The sequence below is a fragment of the Urtica dioica genome, chromosome 7 (assembly GCF_054948205.1).
Source record: "Urtica dioica subsp. dioica isolate 48M chromosome 7, U.dioica_male_clone48M_v1_H2, whole genome shotgun sequence".
Taxonomy (NCBI): Eukaryota; Viridiplantae; Streptophyta; class Magnoliopsida; order Rosales; family Urticaceae; genus Urtica; species Urtica dioica.
This window is the reverse complement of record NC_142762.1, coordinates 38422838-38441161: the sequence shown is the minus strand read 5'-3', so window position 1 is coordinate 38441161 and position 18324 is coordinate 38422838. Positions and strand designations below refer to the sequence as shown.

The window sequence follows — 18324 nt, the reverse complement described above, 5'->3', positions numbered from 1 at the left end:
CAATGGCGACTCAAGAATCTGAGAACGAATCTCCGGCGACTGGAATCACATCGCGACGGTTTCCCAATGAAGAAACCCTAGATCCTTTCTTTCTGCATCACACCGACACTACTGGACAAATTCTTGCCACAAATGCGCTCACAAGAGACAATTATCCAACATGGAAGAGATCAATGAAGATCGCGCTCTCTGTGAAGAATAAATTCGGTTTTGTTGATGGATCTATCCCCAAACCAAGTGATTCCGAACCAAATCGCCTCAATTCTTGGAAAAGAAACAATGATATCATCATTGCGTGGATGCTCAACTCAGTATCCAAGGAAGTCTCATCCAGTGTGATCTACAACGACTCAGCCGCATCGATTTGGAAAGATCTTGAAGAACGATTCCAACAGAGTAATGCGCCGAGGATTTTCGAGCTGAGAAGAGCGATCATGAATCTAACGCAAGATCAGATGACTGTTGGCATGTACTTCACTAAATTGAAGAGCCTGTGGGAAGAACTTGCTGATTTCAGGCCGGATTGTCCTTGCTCATGTGGAGGAGCAAAGGATTTGGTCAATTTTGTTCAAGATGAATATGTCATGAAGTTTTTGATGGGACTTAATGAGTCTTTCAGCAATGTTCGAGGCCAGGTTCTTCTCATGGATCCAATGCCTTCAATCAACAAGGTTTTCGCAATGGCCACACAACATGAGAAGCAAAGATCTCTCAGCACTGATGTTCTTGGAAGCCAAGATTTGTCAAACTCGACAGCAATGGCGGTCAAAGATGATCCAAAACGGTTCAGCAACAAGAAAGACAAACCAACCTGTACTCACTACAAGCTAGTTGGTCACACCGTGGATAAGTGTTACAAACTCCATGGCTTTCCACCAGGATACAAATCAAGATTCAAGGCAAATGCAGCTGAGGGATCGGGCAACACCTCTGAAGCCAATCCTGGCTCTACAACCAATGCCATGGCAAGCCTCACCACTGATCAAATTCACCAATTGATCAGTGCTCTCTCCAACCAGCTGACTGCACCAAGTGCGCCTGAAGGATCCAACAACATCAACATGACCACTCTCTCTACAGGTTCATACTGTTATTCTAACAGTACAAGTTCTTCTAAACACTCTTACAACTCATGGATTCTAGATTCAGGAGCCTCTAGACATATCTGTGCATATAAGTCCTTTTTTCATACCTTTAAGCCTCTACACAATTCCACAGTGACTCTACCCAACCATACTGTGATTCCTGTACATAGTTATGGTGATGTGTACATCAACAATTTAGTGCTCAAGGATGTACTGTTTTTACCTGGTTTCAAGTTTAATTTGATATCAGTCAGTGCCTTGACACGAAGTTCTCTGGTCACCATAACTTTTTCTGATACTGGTTTCATGATTCAGGATATCAGGTCGACGAAGACGATTGGCAAGGGTGAGACCGTCGATGATTTGTATGTGCTAAACAGTGAGAAACAACATTGCATCAACCATGTTTCATCTCACACCTGGCACAACAGATTAAGACATCTCTCCTTCAAAAGACTCGATATCTTGCGTGACAAGTTACATTTTACTAATGCAAATAAGAATGTACCTTGTGACATTTGTCCTTTAGCTAAGCAAAGACGTCTTCCTTTTATTTCTCATAATCATTTAGCTAGTAAACCGTTTGATCTCATACACTGTGATGTATGGGGGCCATATTCTGTTACCTCTCACACTGGTTACAAGTTTTTCTTGACACTAGTAGATGATTGTAGTCGGTTTACATGGATCTATCTAATGAGAAACAAATCTGATGTTCATGCTATTATACCTCGCTTTTGTGCTATGATTTCTAACCAATTTTCTACTACTATTAAACAGTTTCGTTCTGACAATGCCAAAGAATTGATTTTCTTTGATTTTTTCTCTAAGACATGTATTATTCACCAATTTTCTTGTGTAGAGACACCCCAACAAAATTCAGTGGTTGAACGCAAGCATCAACATTTGCTGAATGTGGCAAGATCCCTCTATTTTCAATCTCAGGTTCCCATTCAATATTGGTCTGAGTGTATTCTCACTTCAGTGTATTTGATTAATCGGACTCCAAGTCCTCTTCTTTCTAAAAAATGTCCTTATGAAATTCTTTATGCTAAGAGTGTTGATTATGATTTTCTAAGGGTCTTTGGATGTCTTGTTTTTGCCTCTACCTTAAAGGCTCATAGAACTAAGTTTCAACCTCGGGCAAGAAAGTGTGTTTTTATTGGATATCCACCTAATATTAAATGATATAAGTTACTCGATTTGATCACTAGAGATGTGTTTATTTCTAGAGATGTTGTGTTTCATGAACATGTTTTTCCTTTTCATGATCAAAAGAATACTAATGCTCAAGCTGATCCTTTCCCGGATTTAGTCTTACCTGTTCCTATGAGTTTCACAGACTCCATAGATCACTCTGCACACTCAAGTCAGTCTAGGGACATTGAAGAGGCTCATGACTCTGAGCCTAAGTCCATTCTTCAACCAGGTACCCTGCCTGAACCAGTCACTGCAGTCAGACGATCTACACGACCAAGAGCACCTCCAACCCATTTGAAGGATTTTCACTGCAACCAATCAGGTGTATATCATCCATCTCCTCATCTTTTATCCAATGTTCTTTCTTATGACAACCTTTCTAGTAATTACAAATCATATGTTCTTTCCATATCTGATCACTTTGAGCCTCAATTTTATCATCAGGCTTGTAAATTTCCACAATGGAAACAAGCTATGAATGATGAACTCAAAGCCATGGAAGATAATAAGACCTGGTCTATTGTAAATCTGCCTCCTGGTAAAAAGGCCATTGGTTGCAGATGGCTTTATACAAACAAATTCAATGCCGATGGTACCCTGTCTAGGCATAAAGCCAGACTTGTTGCAAAGGGGTACACTCAAAGGGAGGGCATTGATTTCTTTGATACTTTTTCCCCGGTTGCTAAATTAGTTACTGTTAAGGTTGTTCTTGCTTTAGCTGCCTCTCAGAATTGGTGTTTAGCCCAACTGGACATCAATAATGCTTTTCTTAATGGTGATCTTTTTGAGGAGGTATATATGGATGTTCCTCTAGGTTATTCTATTCAGGGGGAGCTGAGTCATATTGATCCTAAACCTGTTTGTCGTTTACATAAGTCTATTTATGGTTTGAAACAGGCTTCTAGACAATGTAATATCATGTTCACCAAGTCTATTCTTGATCATGGGTTTGTTCAATCCAAATTTGATTACTCTCTTTTTACCAAGGGTAATTCAGATAATTTTGTGGCTATATTGTTGTATGTTGATGATATTATTGTTGCAGGTCCAAACCCTTTGGTCATTAATGATGTGAAAGCTTACTTGCATACCAAGTTTAAGCTGAAGGATCTTGGTCCGTTGAAGTTTTTTCTTGGGATTGAGATTGCTCGGTCACACACTGGCGTTGTGATGAGTCAGAGACACTATGCCCTACAAATCCTTGAGGATTATGGTTTCTTGGATTCAAAACCAGTCAATACTCCAATGAATCCCAGACATTCATTAAATTCTGAAACTGGTGTCTTATTAGAGGATATTAAGCATTATAGAAGTTTAATAGGACGTTTGTTATACTTGACTATTTCGCGTCCTGATATTACTTATGCTGTTCATTCTCTGAGCCAGTTTTTACAAGCTCCTCGTGATATTCACTTACAAGCTGTTCATCATTTGCTCAGATACATTAAAGGGTCTCCGGGGCTTGGGTTGTTTTATCCAGCAAAGTCTTCAACTCAGCTACAGGGCTTTTCAGATGCAGATTGGGCAACCTGCGCTGACACTCGGCGTTCAGTCACGGGATTCTGCGTCTTCTTAGGAGGAGCTTTGGTGTCGTGGAAGTCCAAGAAACAGAATACGGTGTCCCGCTCCTCAGCCGAGTCTGAGTATCGAGCGATGGCTGCGGCAACTTCAGAAATTATTTGGTTGCAGCAACTTCTCCGAGATCTCAAGGTCTCATGTTCTAGTTCTCCAGTTTTATACTGTGACAACCAGGCGGCGATGCACATTGCTTCCAATCCTTCGTTTCATGAACGAACAAAGCACATCGAGGTCGACTTGTACTTTGTCCGTGATCATTTAAGCCGTGGGGATTTGAAGCTTTTGCCTGTGAGAACTCATCATCAATTAGCAGATGCTTTTACCAAGCCGCTTCCATCTTCGACTTTGACGTATATTATTTCCAAGTTGTCAGTCAAGAATCTCTACTTTCCAACTTGAGGGGGAGTATTGGAATAGATAGTTTGGTTTAGGTGATAGTTTGGTTTAGGTCGTTTTAGCTAGTTATGGTCGTTTATTTCATTTATTCTGTTAATGCTTTCTTTGTCGTTTGTTTTGTAACACAATGTTATAAATACTCTGTAATCATTATTTTTGAGTTAAGAATATTCCTTTTTCAAATTTCTTCTCCGAAAATCTCTCTGCAAATGTTCGACGAAACTCAGTCGTGAAAGTTTAAAAACAACTTTTTTTTTTTTTTTAGAAAATTTAGAAATTGCCCAGATCAGAAAAATTGTATAAAGCTAGCCAAAAGCACTAGAGCAAAACTACAAAAGGATTGTGGAGCCAGTTAGTTATTACATGGCTGCTTTAATTTGTTAGCTTCTCAGTAAAAGAGCAATCAGGCGACTCGCCAAATAACCTTTATCATCACCAGTCCCGCCTGCTTTTCGTAAAGATAAAACTTATCAGGATTTTAAGAATAATAAATCCTTTTTTGCCGTTATAGTGGGCAAAACTGCAAATGCGTTTTCTTCCTCAGATTATAGAGAATTTTTCACAAATTTCATTGTAACAAACAAAGATTCTTGTTCTTGCCCATTTTTTAATCCCATCATATAAGCTAAAATGTGTCTTTTACAACATTATTTAGGAATGGTACTAGATGGGGATATGGAAAATTGGTGTGTGATTGGGCATGTAATTTAATCTATTCTAATCATGCACTTGGGGAAACTATGGCCCACAAAAGTGTACAAGCATTTGATGGGTACAATATACAAAATATTCGTACACTGAATTTTGTTTTAATTATTAGGGTCCTTGCTGCGCTGATTCTCATTGTTCTTACTTCTTACCAACTAGTTTGGGATTGGATTCGGTAGTTTAGAGATTTCAATAGATCATCAGGAATCGATGTTTATGACTCACGTTTTGGTGGATTCAGTAAGCATTAATGGCTTTGGTGTACCAAAAGAGTGATTGATTTGAAGCCTGTTTAAACCGGGCACTTTTTAAAAGTTGATCGTTACTTGCAGTAAAAGTTATCAATCAGTACGTGGAATCAGGAGGTCGTGTTTCAGATTTCTTTTCTCTTATCGTTTTTACCGACACTCCGCGTGCTGTGATTTAAGTAATTAGAAATTTATTTTAGATTATAACAACATGATCTGAATAATAGGACCATACTGACAGTGTGACACTACGCTTGATCTTAAAAAGCATATTTATAATGAATTTAGTTACGATAATTAATGCATGGCAATCACCTTTTAAAAGATTCTTCGATTTGTGAATGGCGTTCACCTACATGCCAAATATTTATATGTTCAAAGTTCTTATTGCAATATTTTTATTCCCTGGTATGTATACGAAGGCAAGATTGTGGTGTTGATTTCAATACGAGTCATCAAGCAAAATTTATGTTCTGGTATTCTGTCTGTAATTTCATATCTTTTTTCACATGTTTGATATAGAGTCATCTTAGTATCATGAATTACTTAAAAAAAAAAAAAGTATTATGAACGGTGTTTATTCTATTAGGGTTTCGGTACTTTGAAGAAGATTATAAATAAATTCGACGGGAAAAATACGAGCTCCTGTGGCATGGTGGTGTTACTTAATTAGACTGAAAACTTGGAATTAAGTGGTAATGATGACAAGTGAACCCAGAGTAAAATATTCTTTATATATATATGTATATATTTGGCACATATGAATAATGACATAATAGTCAAAACGGCTATTCGAGCAAAAAAAAAAAAAAAAATCAAAATGGCTGAGCTAGCTCTATTAAGAACAATTATTATAATTCTGAATAAAGATATAATAGTCAAAATGGCTGAGTTAACTCCATTAACAACAATTATTTTAATTCATAAATTACAGATTAGATAAGCACAAATTACAATGATTTTTAAAGCTGTATTATTGAAGGTGTTTTCTATACTTTTAGGGATTTTGAACTCACATCCTAACACAAAAAGAGAAGAGACTGGAGGTCGCCTAAATTAAGCTATTGGGGGGTAATTATTTTTCGTTCTAAATTCATATTTTTGCATGTTTTCCCTCTAAATCTATTATTTGCAAACAGGAAAATATCATACAAAATAGTCATTTCAAATTCATTGATTAGCAAAATAATCAAGATTTTGAGTTAATAGCAAAATAATCAAGATTTTGAATTAATAGCAAAATAATCAAAGTTATGTTGTCCCAATATTTTTTTGGGCGGTGTAGCGAAATAGCCAAAATGAAACTATAAAATTTGTTTTTAGCCCATGTTTCACAACTTTTAGGGAAATAGCCAATAGACTTATGTGGCAATAATTAAGGTATGATTTACCCTTATTTAATAACAAATTCGTCACTTTTTATCTCTTACTTTTTTCCTACACTTTTTTTTACATAAAAACTTCAAAAAACCATATCTATCTCATATGAACTCGAAATTGAGTGATTCCAAATCCTACGGATTCGTGACGCCGAGATCTTCAAAAATAGATCCATTGTGTTTGATGAAAAATCATGTTTAATACCATAGATGTAGAAAAATCATGTTACTACCTTAAATATGAAAATAACTGGAAATTTTTGAAATTATCAAAAAAATAAATGGAAACGTAACTATGATACTTTAAACATAATTTTTCATCAAACACAATGGGTCTATTTTTGAAGATCTCGACGCCACGAATTTGTAGGATCTGAAATCACTCAATTTCGAGTTCGTATGAGAAAGATACAAATTTTTGAAGTTTTGATGCAAAAAAAATTATTTGAAAAAAAATAGAAGAGAGAAAGTGACGAATTTGTTAATAAATAAGGGCAAATCAGACCTTAATTATTGCCACATAAGTCATTTGGCTATATCCCTAAAAAATGTCAAACATAGGTTAAATCCAAAATCACATGTTTAAAGTGGCCTAGTTACTTACAAATCTCTATTTTTTTAATAATTAAATAGACAATGTGTGTATGAGTAATTTACTACGCAAAAAAGATTTATTGACACTTTCTATTTGCACATTTTTTTATCAATTTTTATTATTTTGCTCATTCTTTTATATTACAAACTTTAGTTATTTTACAATATTATTCATTTTAATTGATCATTTAGCTACGATACTCTCGCTGAGTTAGCGTTAATGCTGAGAAAAGTAAAATAAAATAAAATAAATGAAAGGATTGTTGTAGTAGGACACATGAATAAAAAGGAAGAGTGACGCGAGATCATCATCCAGTTTGGTAAGGGAAAGAAAAGGTATAAAATTGGAATTATTGAATGATTAGTAAAAAAAAATGTCAGTATAAACGGTATAAATAAATCATAATTGCCATAATCAAAGGCTTAATCATGAGATAATCCCACGAGTGTTATCCGTGAATGTGTCAACGTCTGATATTGACACCCTAAGAAAGGCTTCGTTCGATGCGCATGGCTTATTTTGGTGGGAGCTGCTGTACAAACAATAATACCACATTAAAATACCAGTTATAATATTAATGTTATATTGTTAATTTTTATTTTTTATTTTTTATAAAAAGCTCCTCAAAGTAATATATTGATAAATGACAAAAACTTTAATTATAAAAATAGCGCAAAGGAAATTGAAAACTTATAAAAGAAGAAGATGAAAAATGGAGAACAAACAATAAAAAATACAATAAAATAATTTGTAGTTACCCGTCTATGCATGTAATCGGTCATTACCAAATTATTGCACGAATCACGAGTGAAAACGCCGGTATTCGTATGTTGCAAATTGCGGTGTTAGGTAAGGGCCGAAGCTAGATCGGTTCGGTTCGGTTTTGACCATTTTTCATATCCGAATTTTCGATTTTATAAAATTTAGTCCAATAACCGTTCCAATTTAGTACAAAATCATAATTCGGTTAGCCGGTTATTTAAAATTCGGATCAAGTTTTAAAACCGATTTTAAAAAACGGGTTATCCAGTTCTTAAAATCTTTAATCACTATGAAACTAGTTTTTAAATCCATACCCAATTATAAAATTACGACAATGATAAAAAAAAAGGGAGTAAAAATGAATCATATAATTCTAACGTGATTATTTATTTTTTTAATAAAAAATAATCGGTTAAATATCCGATAACCTATGTTTTTTCAAAATTTAAAATCGATATCCGGTCCAGTTTTGGATCATTGGATCGGTTCGGCTATCGATTTTATCCGATTTTCGATTAAGTTTTGTACAACTCTAGTGTCAGGAGTCTTGTCCAACTGCGATCTACATCCAAAAAAATAATATCTTAGATTCGAGATACATATGTGAAGAAATATTTAAAACCACTCCAATTAAAAATCGAGCGATACAAAAATCAGATTTAATAAGTCTAGATTATTTAAATATAATCAAAGAAAAAGCAAATTTTGAAAAAGAAAAATACAGATAAAAAGTACCTTTTATTAGATCGAGAGTCTTTCAGTTGTCGAAACTATCAGAGTTTTTGTATTTCAAGAGAGGTGACGACACCGAAAATTGAAAACTCAAATTTTGATTTCTTAGGAGAGAGAGCCGCACGTTATATTATTATTTAAAACAGTACAATAGTGAATATAATATAACCGCAATAGGTAGCTTTCTTTATATGGTTACATTTGTCTTCAGCTCCCAATATAGATCTCTCTCTGGGGTTAGAGCAATTCTCACCTTAAATAATTTATGGATCTACAGCCAACAATTATTGTCCCTGAATGCTCTCAAACCTTGATGAGCCCTCCCTCCTCAGTGGGAACTTTTGTCTTGAAAACCACCAGAAAATGAATCCTAACCCGAACCTGAATCTCCCCTCCGGCGTCAATCTCCTCGTCAACCAAATAGCCTCGCTCAGGATGGACGAAGAAGATTGGGACGACACTCTCCGTGACTGTGGATCTCGTTTGACCTCTCATCCTCGTTCCTCGACTGCAATTGGTAAGGTTCTTGCCCCGCGCATAGGAACCCTCAAGCTTTTCATCACCATCATCTCCCGTCTCTGGTGGGGTGAACCAACTTGGCGCTCGAAGCTCCTCGACAAATCCGATGGCGCCTTCTTCATTGGGTTCGAATTCTCCGACCCCAAACAGTGTGCACGCCTCATAGAGAAAGGACCGTGGTGCTTCACGGGCGGAGTTCTCCTCCTCGAACCTTGGCCTGACTCTGAACATTGGAAAGATTGTGCCTTCACTTCAATCAGTCTATGGACCCGCATATATGGCGTTCCGCTCCAAGCCCGAACTGAAAAAAACATCATCAGGATCGCCCTCACTGGAGGCGAAATTGCTGAGCTAAAGTGGGATAACTCCTTTTGTTCCATCCTAAATGAGTTCTTTAGATTCAAATTAACACTGGATCTCTCTAAACCAATTTGCCCTGGGCGCTACATTCCGATAGCAGGGAAATTTTTTTGGGTTTCTTTCAAGTTCGAAAAGCTACCTTTCCTTTGCTACGGATGTGGAATTATCGGCCATGACCTTGCCTCCTGCTCTGCTCCGGCAATCACCGTCCTCGACCCGACCGGAGCTTCACGCCACGCTCTCGGACCTTGGCTTCGAGCTGAAAACGCGTGTGTTTCATGTTTTGATGGACTTGCAACTCCGACTGCCTCCACGCATGCGCCCCCAAGCCACCGTGACGCCCCAGCCCCAGCTAAAGCCCCACCGCTGAGTCTTCCGCGTGCCTTAGCCACAGATCCCGCGATCCGCTCCAGTCGCAATGACCCTGAAATATTGCTCCAATCCCCTGAAGATCGCAATATCTCGCCGATTCTAGCGGGATCGAAATCCCCCCAATTCTCGGCCCCAACTCCAGGCGACGATCTCGCTCCAATCTCCCGAAGATCGCACGTCTCCCCCTTGATATTCGCACGGAGATTTCTTCAGACTGTGCTTTAACTACTGATCCTGACTTTGGGCCTAAATTTGACAAGCCCAATTCTTCTCTTGCTGGCTTATCAGATGCTGGGCCAAATGGGCCAGCTCAGGATTCATGCACCTTTGCTGAACAAAAAGCCCAAGGAAAAAAAGTCATAACTTCCGAAAATGTTCACCATCGCCCAACATCCATTTTTGGTCCTGTCCCATTGTTTGGGGAGGTTACGATTTGCAATCAACTCGGCCAAGGCAAGCCCACTCGATCTCTGCGGAAGTACAAAGGTTCGAAAGGAAAACGTGAAGATCTCAAGGACGGCAACGACCTTATCGAAGTCATGGTATTCGAATCACCGGGCTTACACACCCCCAAAAGAAAATGGTCCTCTTGAGGGCCAGCCAAAAAACTAGTTCTCTTCTTCGGAGGGCGAGGGAGAAATCCCGTCAGATGCATCATGACATCTTTGTTACTGTTTGTCTCTCAGGAGTCTTAGTTATCTTTTTTGATTTCTTCGTGTTCTTTCTCTAAACAGTTTCAACTATCTGTAGGAGTTTATCTCCGCTTGAATTCTGTATTCTTTCTTTATTGATATCATCAATAATACAGTTTTCGTTTTAAAAAAAAAAATATAGATCTCTCTCTCTCAAAATTAAGTATTTATAGAATACAAGAGAAACATTGTGTGTGCGAAGAGCGCGCGTGACATTCTCTTAATGGAGTAGGAAGACATTAATATTTATATGACGATGCTTTGGAATTGCAAATGGTCATATATATGCGTTTCAGTCGAGAAGAATGAATCTTATTTTAATTTCTAAAATATTTAGTTTTTCTTTATATTTTGCGAATTGCGATATTCTAAGTGCTCGTCCCTTTTTGTCTAATGTCTACCACTCCATGAGTAAGATGACATGGTACATACATCACGTTGTGAATATTAATATGAATAATTTCCTTCTCTCCTTGGCTTCAATCATTTTAACGTGGAATCTGGAACAGAGAACCTAAAATTTGAATGTAAATATAGTAAAAGTAAAACAAATAAGAGAATTGGAACTGTTGGGTGAAGCTGAGAACGGAAATGATGTGATGGACTATACTAGTGAGTGAAAAAACTTGTGATTTCTTATTTTAGTTCGTGGTGGTAATTTTGTACCAACTAATGAATAGAATTATTTCGATATCATTTAACGTTCTGGGTTAGGTAAATGAGTAATCCGATCTCTAAAAGTGCACACATAAAAACATGTTAGTCATATTGCTAATAATAAACGAAAAATATAATTAGATGGATTACATAAATTTATTAAAATAAAATAAACAACGACCGAGTGCTGGAAAAATGGGGAAGTCGAAGCTAGTTACATGATTTCCTTAAAGCGTTATTGCTCTCTCATCGGGTGCTGAAAAAACATGAGCAATCGCCTTCCAAGATACAACGACGTACGAGTTGGACAAAGCACCATCTTGGTCAACTCTGGCGAATTTGAATGACGTTCAAGAAAACTACCACAAACATTGAGAGAATTGAAGGAAAAAGAGGAAAAATAAAATTCGAGCATATAGTTATTTCTTTTGTGTTTCTCTTCAGCCTTGAGCTCTCTCTCTCTCTCTCTCTCTCTCTCTCTCTCTCTCTCTCTCTCTCCCTCTCTCAATTCCTCTCCAAATTAGAACATGCTCCAACCTTTTATAGGCTCATATTCATGTTGGTTTTGAGCACAAAATTGTTGCACTATGATGATATTTCAATGCACATCAATGTCATAAAAGTGTGTTGAAGGCTGTTGAAAACAAACATCTAGCGTTAATGCTATGATTGTAACCTCCAACCCATTAGTGCATGGTTACAAATACATTAAAACATACAAAACGTTTTTAATCAGTGAAGAAAAATAATTGGTCCAAAAATTAGACTACAACACATACAAATTCCTTCAGAATTTTTGATGTTTTTCAACACACTTTGAGCATCAATTTCTCATTCATCTTAAGTTTTGATTTCGGCAAATAAATAATAGATTTTATACCTCTTGCTACGAGGAATAAAAATCTGTTAAAATTTTTCAGTTTTGATGAGTGGACCTCACTCGAAGATTTGTCACAAATAAATCAATACAGTAATATTAAATATTCTTTAATATCATTCAAACACAAATTTCCAGAATATCTAGGTTATTGTTTACCCCAATATACATACTAAAAAATCAGAATAATTTTTTTTATTATCATAAAACAATATTATTATTCTAGTATGTGAGTTTTATTGGAGAAATTTCATTCCTATATTCTTTGTCCACTCCTCCAATTTCCTTCTTCATGCTCTTCACACGTTATACCAATCAAAATGCTCCTAAATCCCACAAAGTGACATTTTATGCTTTTGTTTTTGGCTACGCCTTTTTATCTGATTCTTAATTAATCTATTTGTTTCCGAAACATTATTTGCTAGTGGGAAAAGAACCGCACTACGTACGGTTAGGCCATTTGAAAAAAAAGAAAAGGGACTTTTGTAATTTATGTAGCTCTTTAACAAGGAACACTCTCTTACAGCACTAAGCTACAAAATACTATCGCTTTTATCCTTTCAACAACGCGTAATAGAAAATAATGATTAAACATGATATTTTTCTTCCCGGGAAAAAACCTAGGTAGGAGTTAGAGTTTTTATTTTTCTTTCTCCTAGGATTGAGCAAGCACGCCAAAACCTTGTTGTTCTTGCTTTATATTTAATATGTTTTGTTGGAGCTTTACCGTGTTTATTATTATTTTTGGTTGCTCAAATATATCCATCAATCTTTAAAATTAATTAACTCGATTTGAAGGGTATCATGTGATCTTATATATGTCAAAAGTCTAGGCAATAAATGAATAAATTGTACGTAATATTATATTCGATTCGACTTTAGATCATGCCGTATTTTATTTTAAATATGCTAAATCGGTAACTAAAAGATGTTTTTATATTAGTAATAAAAAAAACTATACCCACTCCTAATACAACAAAACATATTTGAATAGAAATCTCCTATACTCTCGAGTGAACCTACGAACATATACCTATGGTTGAGAGTTGAGAATGAGCCACACTATCACATGAAATTTTAGCATTAAGGTGATGCGACTTTCTTTGTTTCTTATAGAGCGACAAAGAGAAAAAAATGCAAGCAATAAAAGAGAGAGAGAGAGAGAGAGAGAGAGAGAGAGAGAGAGAGAGAGAGAGAGAGAGAGAGAGAGAGAGAGAGAGAGAGAGAGAGAGAGAGAGAGAGTCAACAAAAGGCCACACAAACAATTTTTTTTTTTTTTTTTTTTTCTGATTAAATTAAAAAAAAAACGTTACATGCTCAAATTGAATAATCCTAAAGTGGAGTCGAGAGAGATTAGTGGTGTCATACCGTAGTCGATAGTAACCTTTGAGCAATAATAAACTAATAATTCAATTCTCGTATCCTGTTACTCTTGCTTAATTTTGGGTATTGAAAGCTAACGAAAGTTTCATTTCCAATGATCGGAAAATTTCAATTCTTACTGGAAGTAAGGCTTTCGAGTGTTAAGGATCGAAATTCCGATTTATTGAAAACGGAAGCTTCCTTTGACTTCCTGTACTATTTATGAAATAAAAAATAATTCGGTAAAAAAAATATTAAATTTAAAATATACTTTTTAATCTAAAAAAATTAAAAAAAAATTCAAATGAATAGCACCGAAAGGTCACGGAAATTTCAGTTCCGTTTTCCGGTTCAAAAGTCTTGTCTTGCTTACCATTCTTTGCCGTTTCCTCTTTATTTGTTAATAATTTTGATTTTGAAAGAGAAAAATTAAAATTATTGATATAATATACTTGGAGAGAGAGAGAAGAAAAAGACAGGCACAAACACACTTACACACTTATGAACCCAACATATATTCTTACTTGAACCAATCACCCCTAACAAACAGACAATTATTTTTTGTGTACAGACTAGAGAGAGAAAACTCATCAGAACACTCGCCGAGAAGAACCTTTTGCTTTTTATGAGACTCTCTCTCTCTCCAAAAATACAGACTGTGTTGTGTTCTGTGTTTCACTTTCATAAAGAAGTCGGATTCTCTCTTTCTCTGTTTTGCACTTTATTTCTTCTCCCTCTCTCTCTCTTCTGAAAAACCTCTTTTCCCTTTTCCAGTCGCTTTACTCTCACTCACTGTCCCTCTCGCTCTCTCTCTCTCTCAAGTGAAGCTGATGATATATTTATAGATAGATAGAGAGAGAGAGAGACGAGACGAGTAAGGTAATAATAAGTGCATAATGGCGGCAAGGAAGAAATGGGTGAAGTGAAAATGGCAGAGCAAGAAAGCATGCCTAATGCGGACAAAAATGGCGGAGCTTCACAGCACCATCAAAACCAACGACAACAACAACAACTAATAAATAAAGCAGTCAACGACGCTCACTTAGCGAAGCCAATCTTCCATGACTTCTTCGGCGGAGGACCCAATCATCCCAACCCCAACCAAAACGACTCCTCCGCCGTCGTTTTGGGCCCCAACTCTCCCTCAGCCTCCGCTTCCGATCTCGCCTCCGGTTAGTCCTTCTCTCTCTCTCTCTCTCTAGGTTTTGCCTTTTCTTCTGCAACTGTTTCTCTGTCTTCCTTTAAATTTTTGTGATGCATTTCGTGGGTTTTACAGCTCAGTGTGAGAGGGTTTTGAATTGTATATGCATCGTGAGCTGAGCCGAGTGAAAAAAGTTTCAAGCTTTATGATGTTTCTGAATATCTTGATCATCTGATTTTCGCCTAGGAGATGCTTATAAATGTGGTTTGTATCTCTGAATAACAACTTTGGGTTTGTATTTCCATTTCAGTCTTTGAGATCTCTTATAAATGTGGTTGCCCTTGGAGAAACAAGCAACTGCATTGAATGACTTTCCCAAATCCCATCTGAGGAGCTTATACCCATTTTTTTTTTTTTACCTTAAATGCATATGAAAGATCACATTTTTTTTTCTTCTTCTGGTTTTGGAGTCTACGAAATGGGATCACATTTGATTGATGATTACAGAGAGACGGGCCGGGAATCATCTCGAAGGGGTTCCTTTCTACAGCCACCGTAGCGATATCTCGGGGACGGAGATGAGCAACAGAATGGCGGGAAGCAAGAGAAGTAATTCCGACGGTGTTCCCCAAATCGGACCGGAATCTCTCGAGGGCTCACACTTGATCAAGGTAAAAAAAAAAAACATCACCAATTAGCAAAGGAGACACGTAACTTCCTCCGATTCTTAATCCCGTCGCTCGATTTCGCAGCTGCTCAGAAGCGGGTCCGGCGGAGAAAGGCTGCGAAGATCGAACGACGACGAAGCAACGTTCGGCTCGCACCAGCAGACGAGACCCACTTCGGCTTCACTCATATTTCAGCCTCCGAGCGGCAGTATCAAAATGGATAGAGCGGTTCCGATGAACGCGGGCCCACAATATCCTCCTCGCGGAGGAGGCCATTACGTGCCCTTTATGCCTCACGTGCTCCCGAACCGATTCAGAGAGGCCAATGCGGGTCCCTCGAACATCTCTCACTCGGCCGCCGACGAGGGCTCGAGAACCGGGAGAAAAGGTCCCGGGATTCTGAGCTCTCTCAGTCCAGCTGGCGGTGCTTCCGAGAGAAACCCGTCCGGGTCGTTGCAACCGAGGCAGAAGGGCGCGACTGTGAGTACGGAGCCGGAATCTTCTGCTCCCTCGGGGTATATTGATTAGGCCGATTCTCCTTTTAACATTGTAATGATTGTGAGTTATTTATTTTTTTATTTTATTTACAGGGGTCAGCAAGGATTTGCGGGTAGTCGACAGATGACCATATTCTATGGTGGTCAAGCTCATGTTTTTGATGATGTTCACCCAAACAAGGTCAATCTCATTCAAACTCGCTCTTATGTGTCTTAAATGGATTGTACTAGTAAAAAAGAGAAGAATTTGTGTCTTAAATGGATTGTACTAGTAAAAAAGAGAGGATTTTGTGGTAGTAATCCGATATTTTTACGCATGGGAAACCATTATGAAAAGAGCTGAGTCGTGTCTCTTATTCTCGTCGGGCATCTGAGAGAGAGTGAATTCCAATTTTTCGTGCTCGTCCACATGTTTCTGGTCTTCGATACCTCGAGATTTCTTGGATATCGCTTCTTATTCACGGATAAGACCAACTTCTCTTTCCCTATGTTGAGGCTGGGTTATTCTTGATCATATGTATCTTGTTCTGGAAAAAAACTGTGAGGTGCACTATAAATAACTCGTCTTCTCGAGGGTTGAAGTAAAACAGAACATCAGATATTAGAAGGTTGATTTTAGAACATCAGATATTGAAGTACTTCGTTATAGAACAATCTAGGGTTAGTTAAAGGTTGATTTTAGAATAATTGCCAATATCTTAGTCTATAAATAAATGATATTAGAAGGGATTAGAAATGGAAATTATATGAGAGTGCAAATTTGAAGGAAGAAAGTCCTTCGTGGTGAAGTTACGGGTCTCTCAAAAACCCGATAATATGCACATTTTGTATAAGCGTATTAATGAATTCGAGAGGATGTTATCATTTTTATGAACCCGGATCCTCTGTTCCTATTGGTGTCTCTCTAATCAAAATAAGACATGTCATCATTTTATTTAATTATTAATTTACATTTATTTAAAAATAAAATAAATGATAAAATTAAGGATCCATTAGGTATATAGCTACATTTACAGTTTGACATTACTAAATAGCCAACGTTTCGTAAATCTTTTAGGTAAATAGCCACCTTCCATATATTTAGAGACATAAATATTAGTTAAATAGTCATTTCCATGTATTAGGCCACGTCATGTTTATGACTATTTACCTAAGATTTACGAAATGTTGGCTATATAGCAATCTCAAAAGCGTTTTAGTTGGTTAATTACCTATTTTTTGTTAAATTAATTTATTTTGATTGGAGGAACACCAAGGGAGACACAAAAGGAGACAGAGGATTCCATTTTACTTCAGTCAATTATATCTATTTGGTGAGTGGATTTGTATTCATCCTGATTCGTAAGCCAAATGACGAACGTTGTTTTCACCTTCCCAGGCAGATGTGATAATGGCCTTGGCGGGATCGAACGGAGGATCTTGGTCAACTACCTTCTCACCAAAGTCAACCGCAAAAACGGCCGGAGAAAGTCAGTTTCCTGGCGGAGAATCCGAACCCGGCCCGATTCGAGACCACCGTGGGAGACCATGCATCCCAGCCGGTTCTTCTCACGGACTAGGTTTCAATGGCCGAATGTCAATTCAAGCTGGTAATTATCGACACATATTGTTTACTTCCGAGACAAATGCTCATAGATAGCGTGGTTGTGACAAATTAGCCTATTGTCGAGCCTTGTCCATATTCTCGATCCGTGGCTTGTTAAATAAGCTACTGAAAACTGGCTTTTTTTTTTTACGTTGGTAGGTGGTCTTTCGGCGGGCAACGCGGCAAAAGACCCTAGAAACTCGGCACAAGTGGGTGAACCAAATCCCAAAGAGAAAAATGAGCAATGAGGTTGGAAATGTTCATGAACAGATTTATTTATTTTTAAGTCTAGCGACGACCAGGCAGACCCTTTTGAGAGAGAACGGAAAAAAAGAAGAAGAAAGGAGTATCAACGATCAAATTTTCTATGAATCATTTTGATTTCTGTGTTTTGGAGTTAGGAAGATGTGGGTTGGTTTTCTTGTTAATAGAAACCCAGTAGTTTCAGGTCCAGATGAATTTGATTTGATTTTTTTTTTTGTTTTTGTTTTTTTTCACAACGTTATAGAATGGATGCCGTTATACCCATGTCTCACTCTTGCATTATCCGAAAGAAGAAGAAGCAGCTGTTGAGAGTTCTTTTGCTTTACTTCACTTGTGACCGGCCAAGATATGTGCACGATCGAGTACGGCCTCAAATTCGATCTAACCGTTTCAAATATTTGGAAAAATTGAGGTCGGACTAGACCAAATAAGAAAAAAGTTTAATCGGACTAGTCTAAAGCGGCTTTTGGTCTAGTCAAAGACCATTATATATTGTTGAAATCGAGCTCGTCAGTTCGCCCTCCAGGGTCACTTCGTTAGCTCGTCAGTTCGCCCTCCCGTGTTAGCTCGTCAGCTCGTCAGTTTGTCAGCTTGCCCTTCCTCCTGACAAGCGTGCCTCGGAAATCCTCACTCCTTGGAACTCATAT

At 37.5% G+C, this 18324-nt stretch overlaps 2 protein-coding genes across 3 annotated transcripts; both read left to right on the top strand.

Moving 5' to 3' along the window:
- The first annotated feature begins 2 nt into the window (after positions 1 to 2).
- Positions 3 to 4262, top strand: LOC149391371 (uncharacterized). Its single transcript, XM_089619980.1, has 7 exons — positions 3 to 1080; positions 1219 to 1295; positions 1401 to 1490; positions 2364 to 2609; positions 2730 to 3077; positions 3183 to 3273; positions 3331 to 4262. Exons 1-7 carry the CDS (start codon positions 3 to 5, stop codon positions 4260 to 4262), a joined length of 2862 nt encoding a protein of 953 aa, XP_089476106.1.
- A 9672-nt stretch (positions 4263 to 13934) lies between these two features.
- Positions 13935 to 18002, top strand: TIFY8 (TIFY domain protein 8). Of its 2 annotated transcripts, none has more exons than XR_016300171.1 (6): positions 13935 to 14694; positions 15171 to 15334; positions 15416 to 15846; positions 15922 to 16009; positions 17211 to 17417; positions 17573 to 17727. XR_016300171.1 is itself a non-coding variant. In XM_089620147.1 (6 exons), exons 1-6 carry the CDS (start codon positions 14436 to 14438, stop codon positions 17659 to 17661), a joined length of 1242 nt encoding a protein of 413 aa, XP_089476273.1. In that variant the 5' UTR covers positions 13973 to 14435; the 3' UTR covers positions 17662 to 18002. The 2 variants fall into 2 exon arrangements, 1 of the variants encoding a protein (XP_089476273.1); XM_089620147.1 differs by having other exon boundaries at positions 13973 to 14694; positions 17207 to 17417; positions 17573 to 18002.
- Positions 18003 to 18324: the final 322 nt, after the last annotated feature.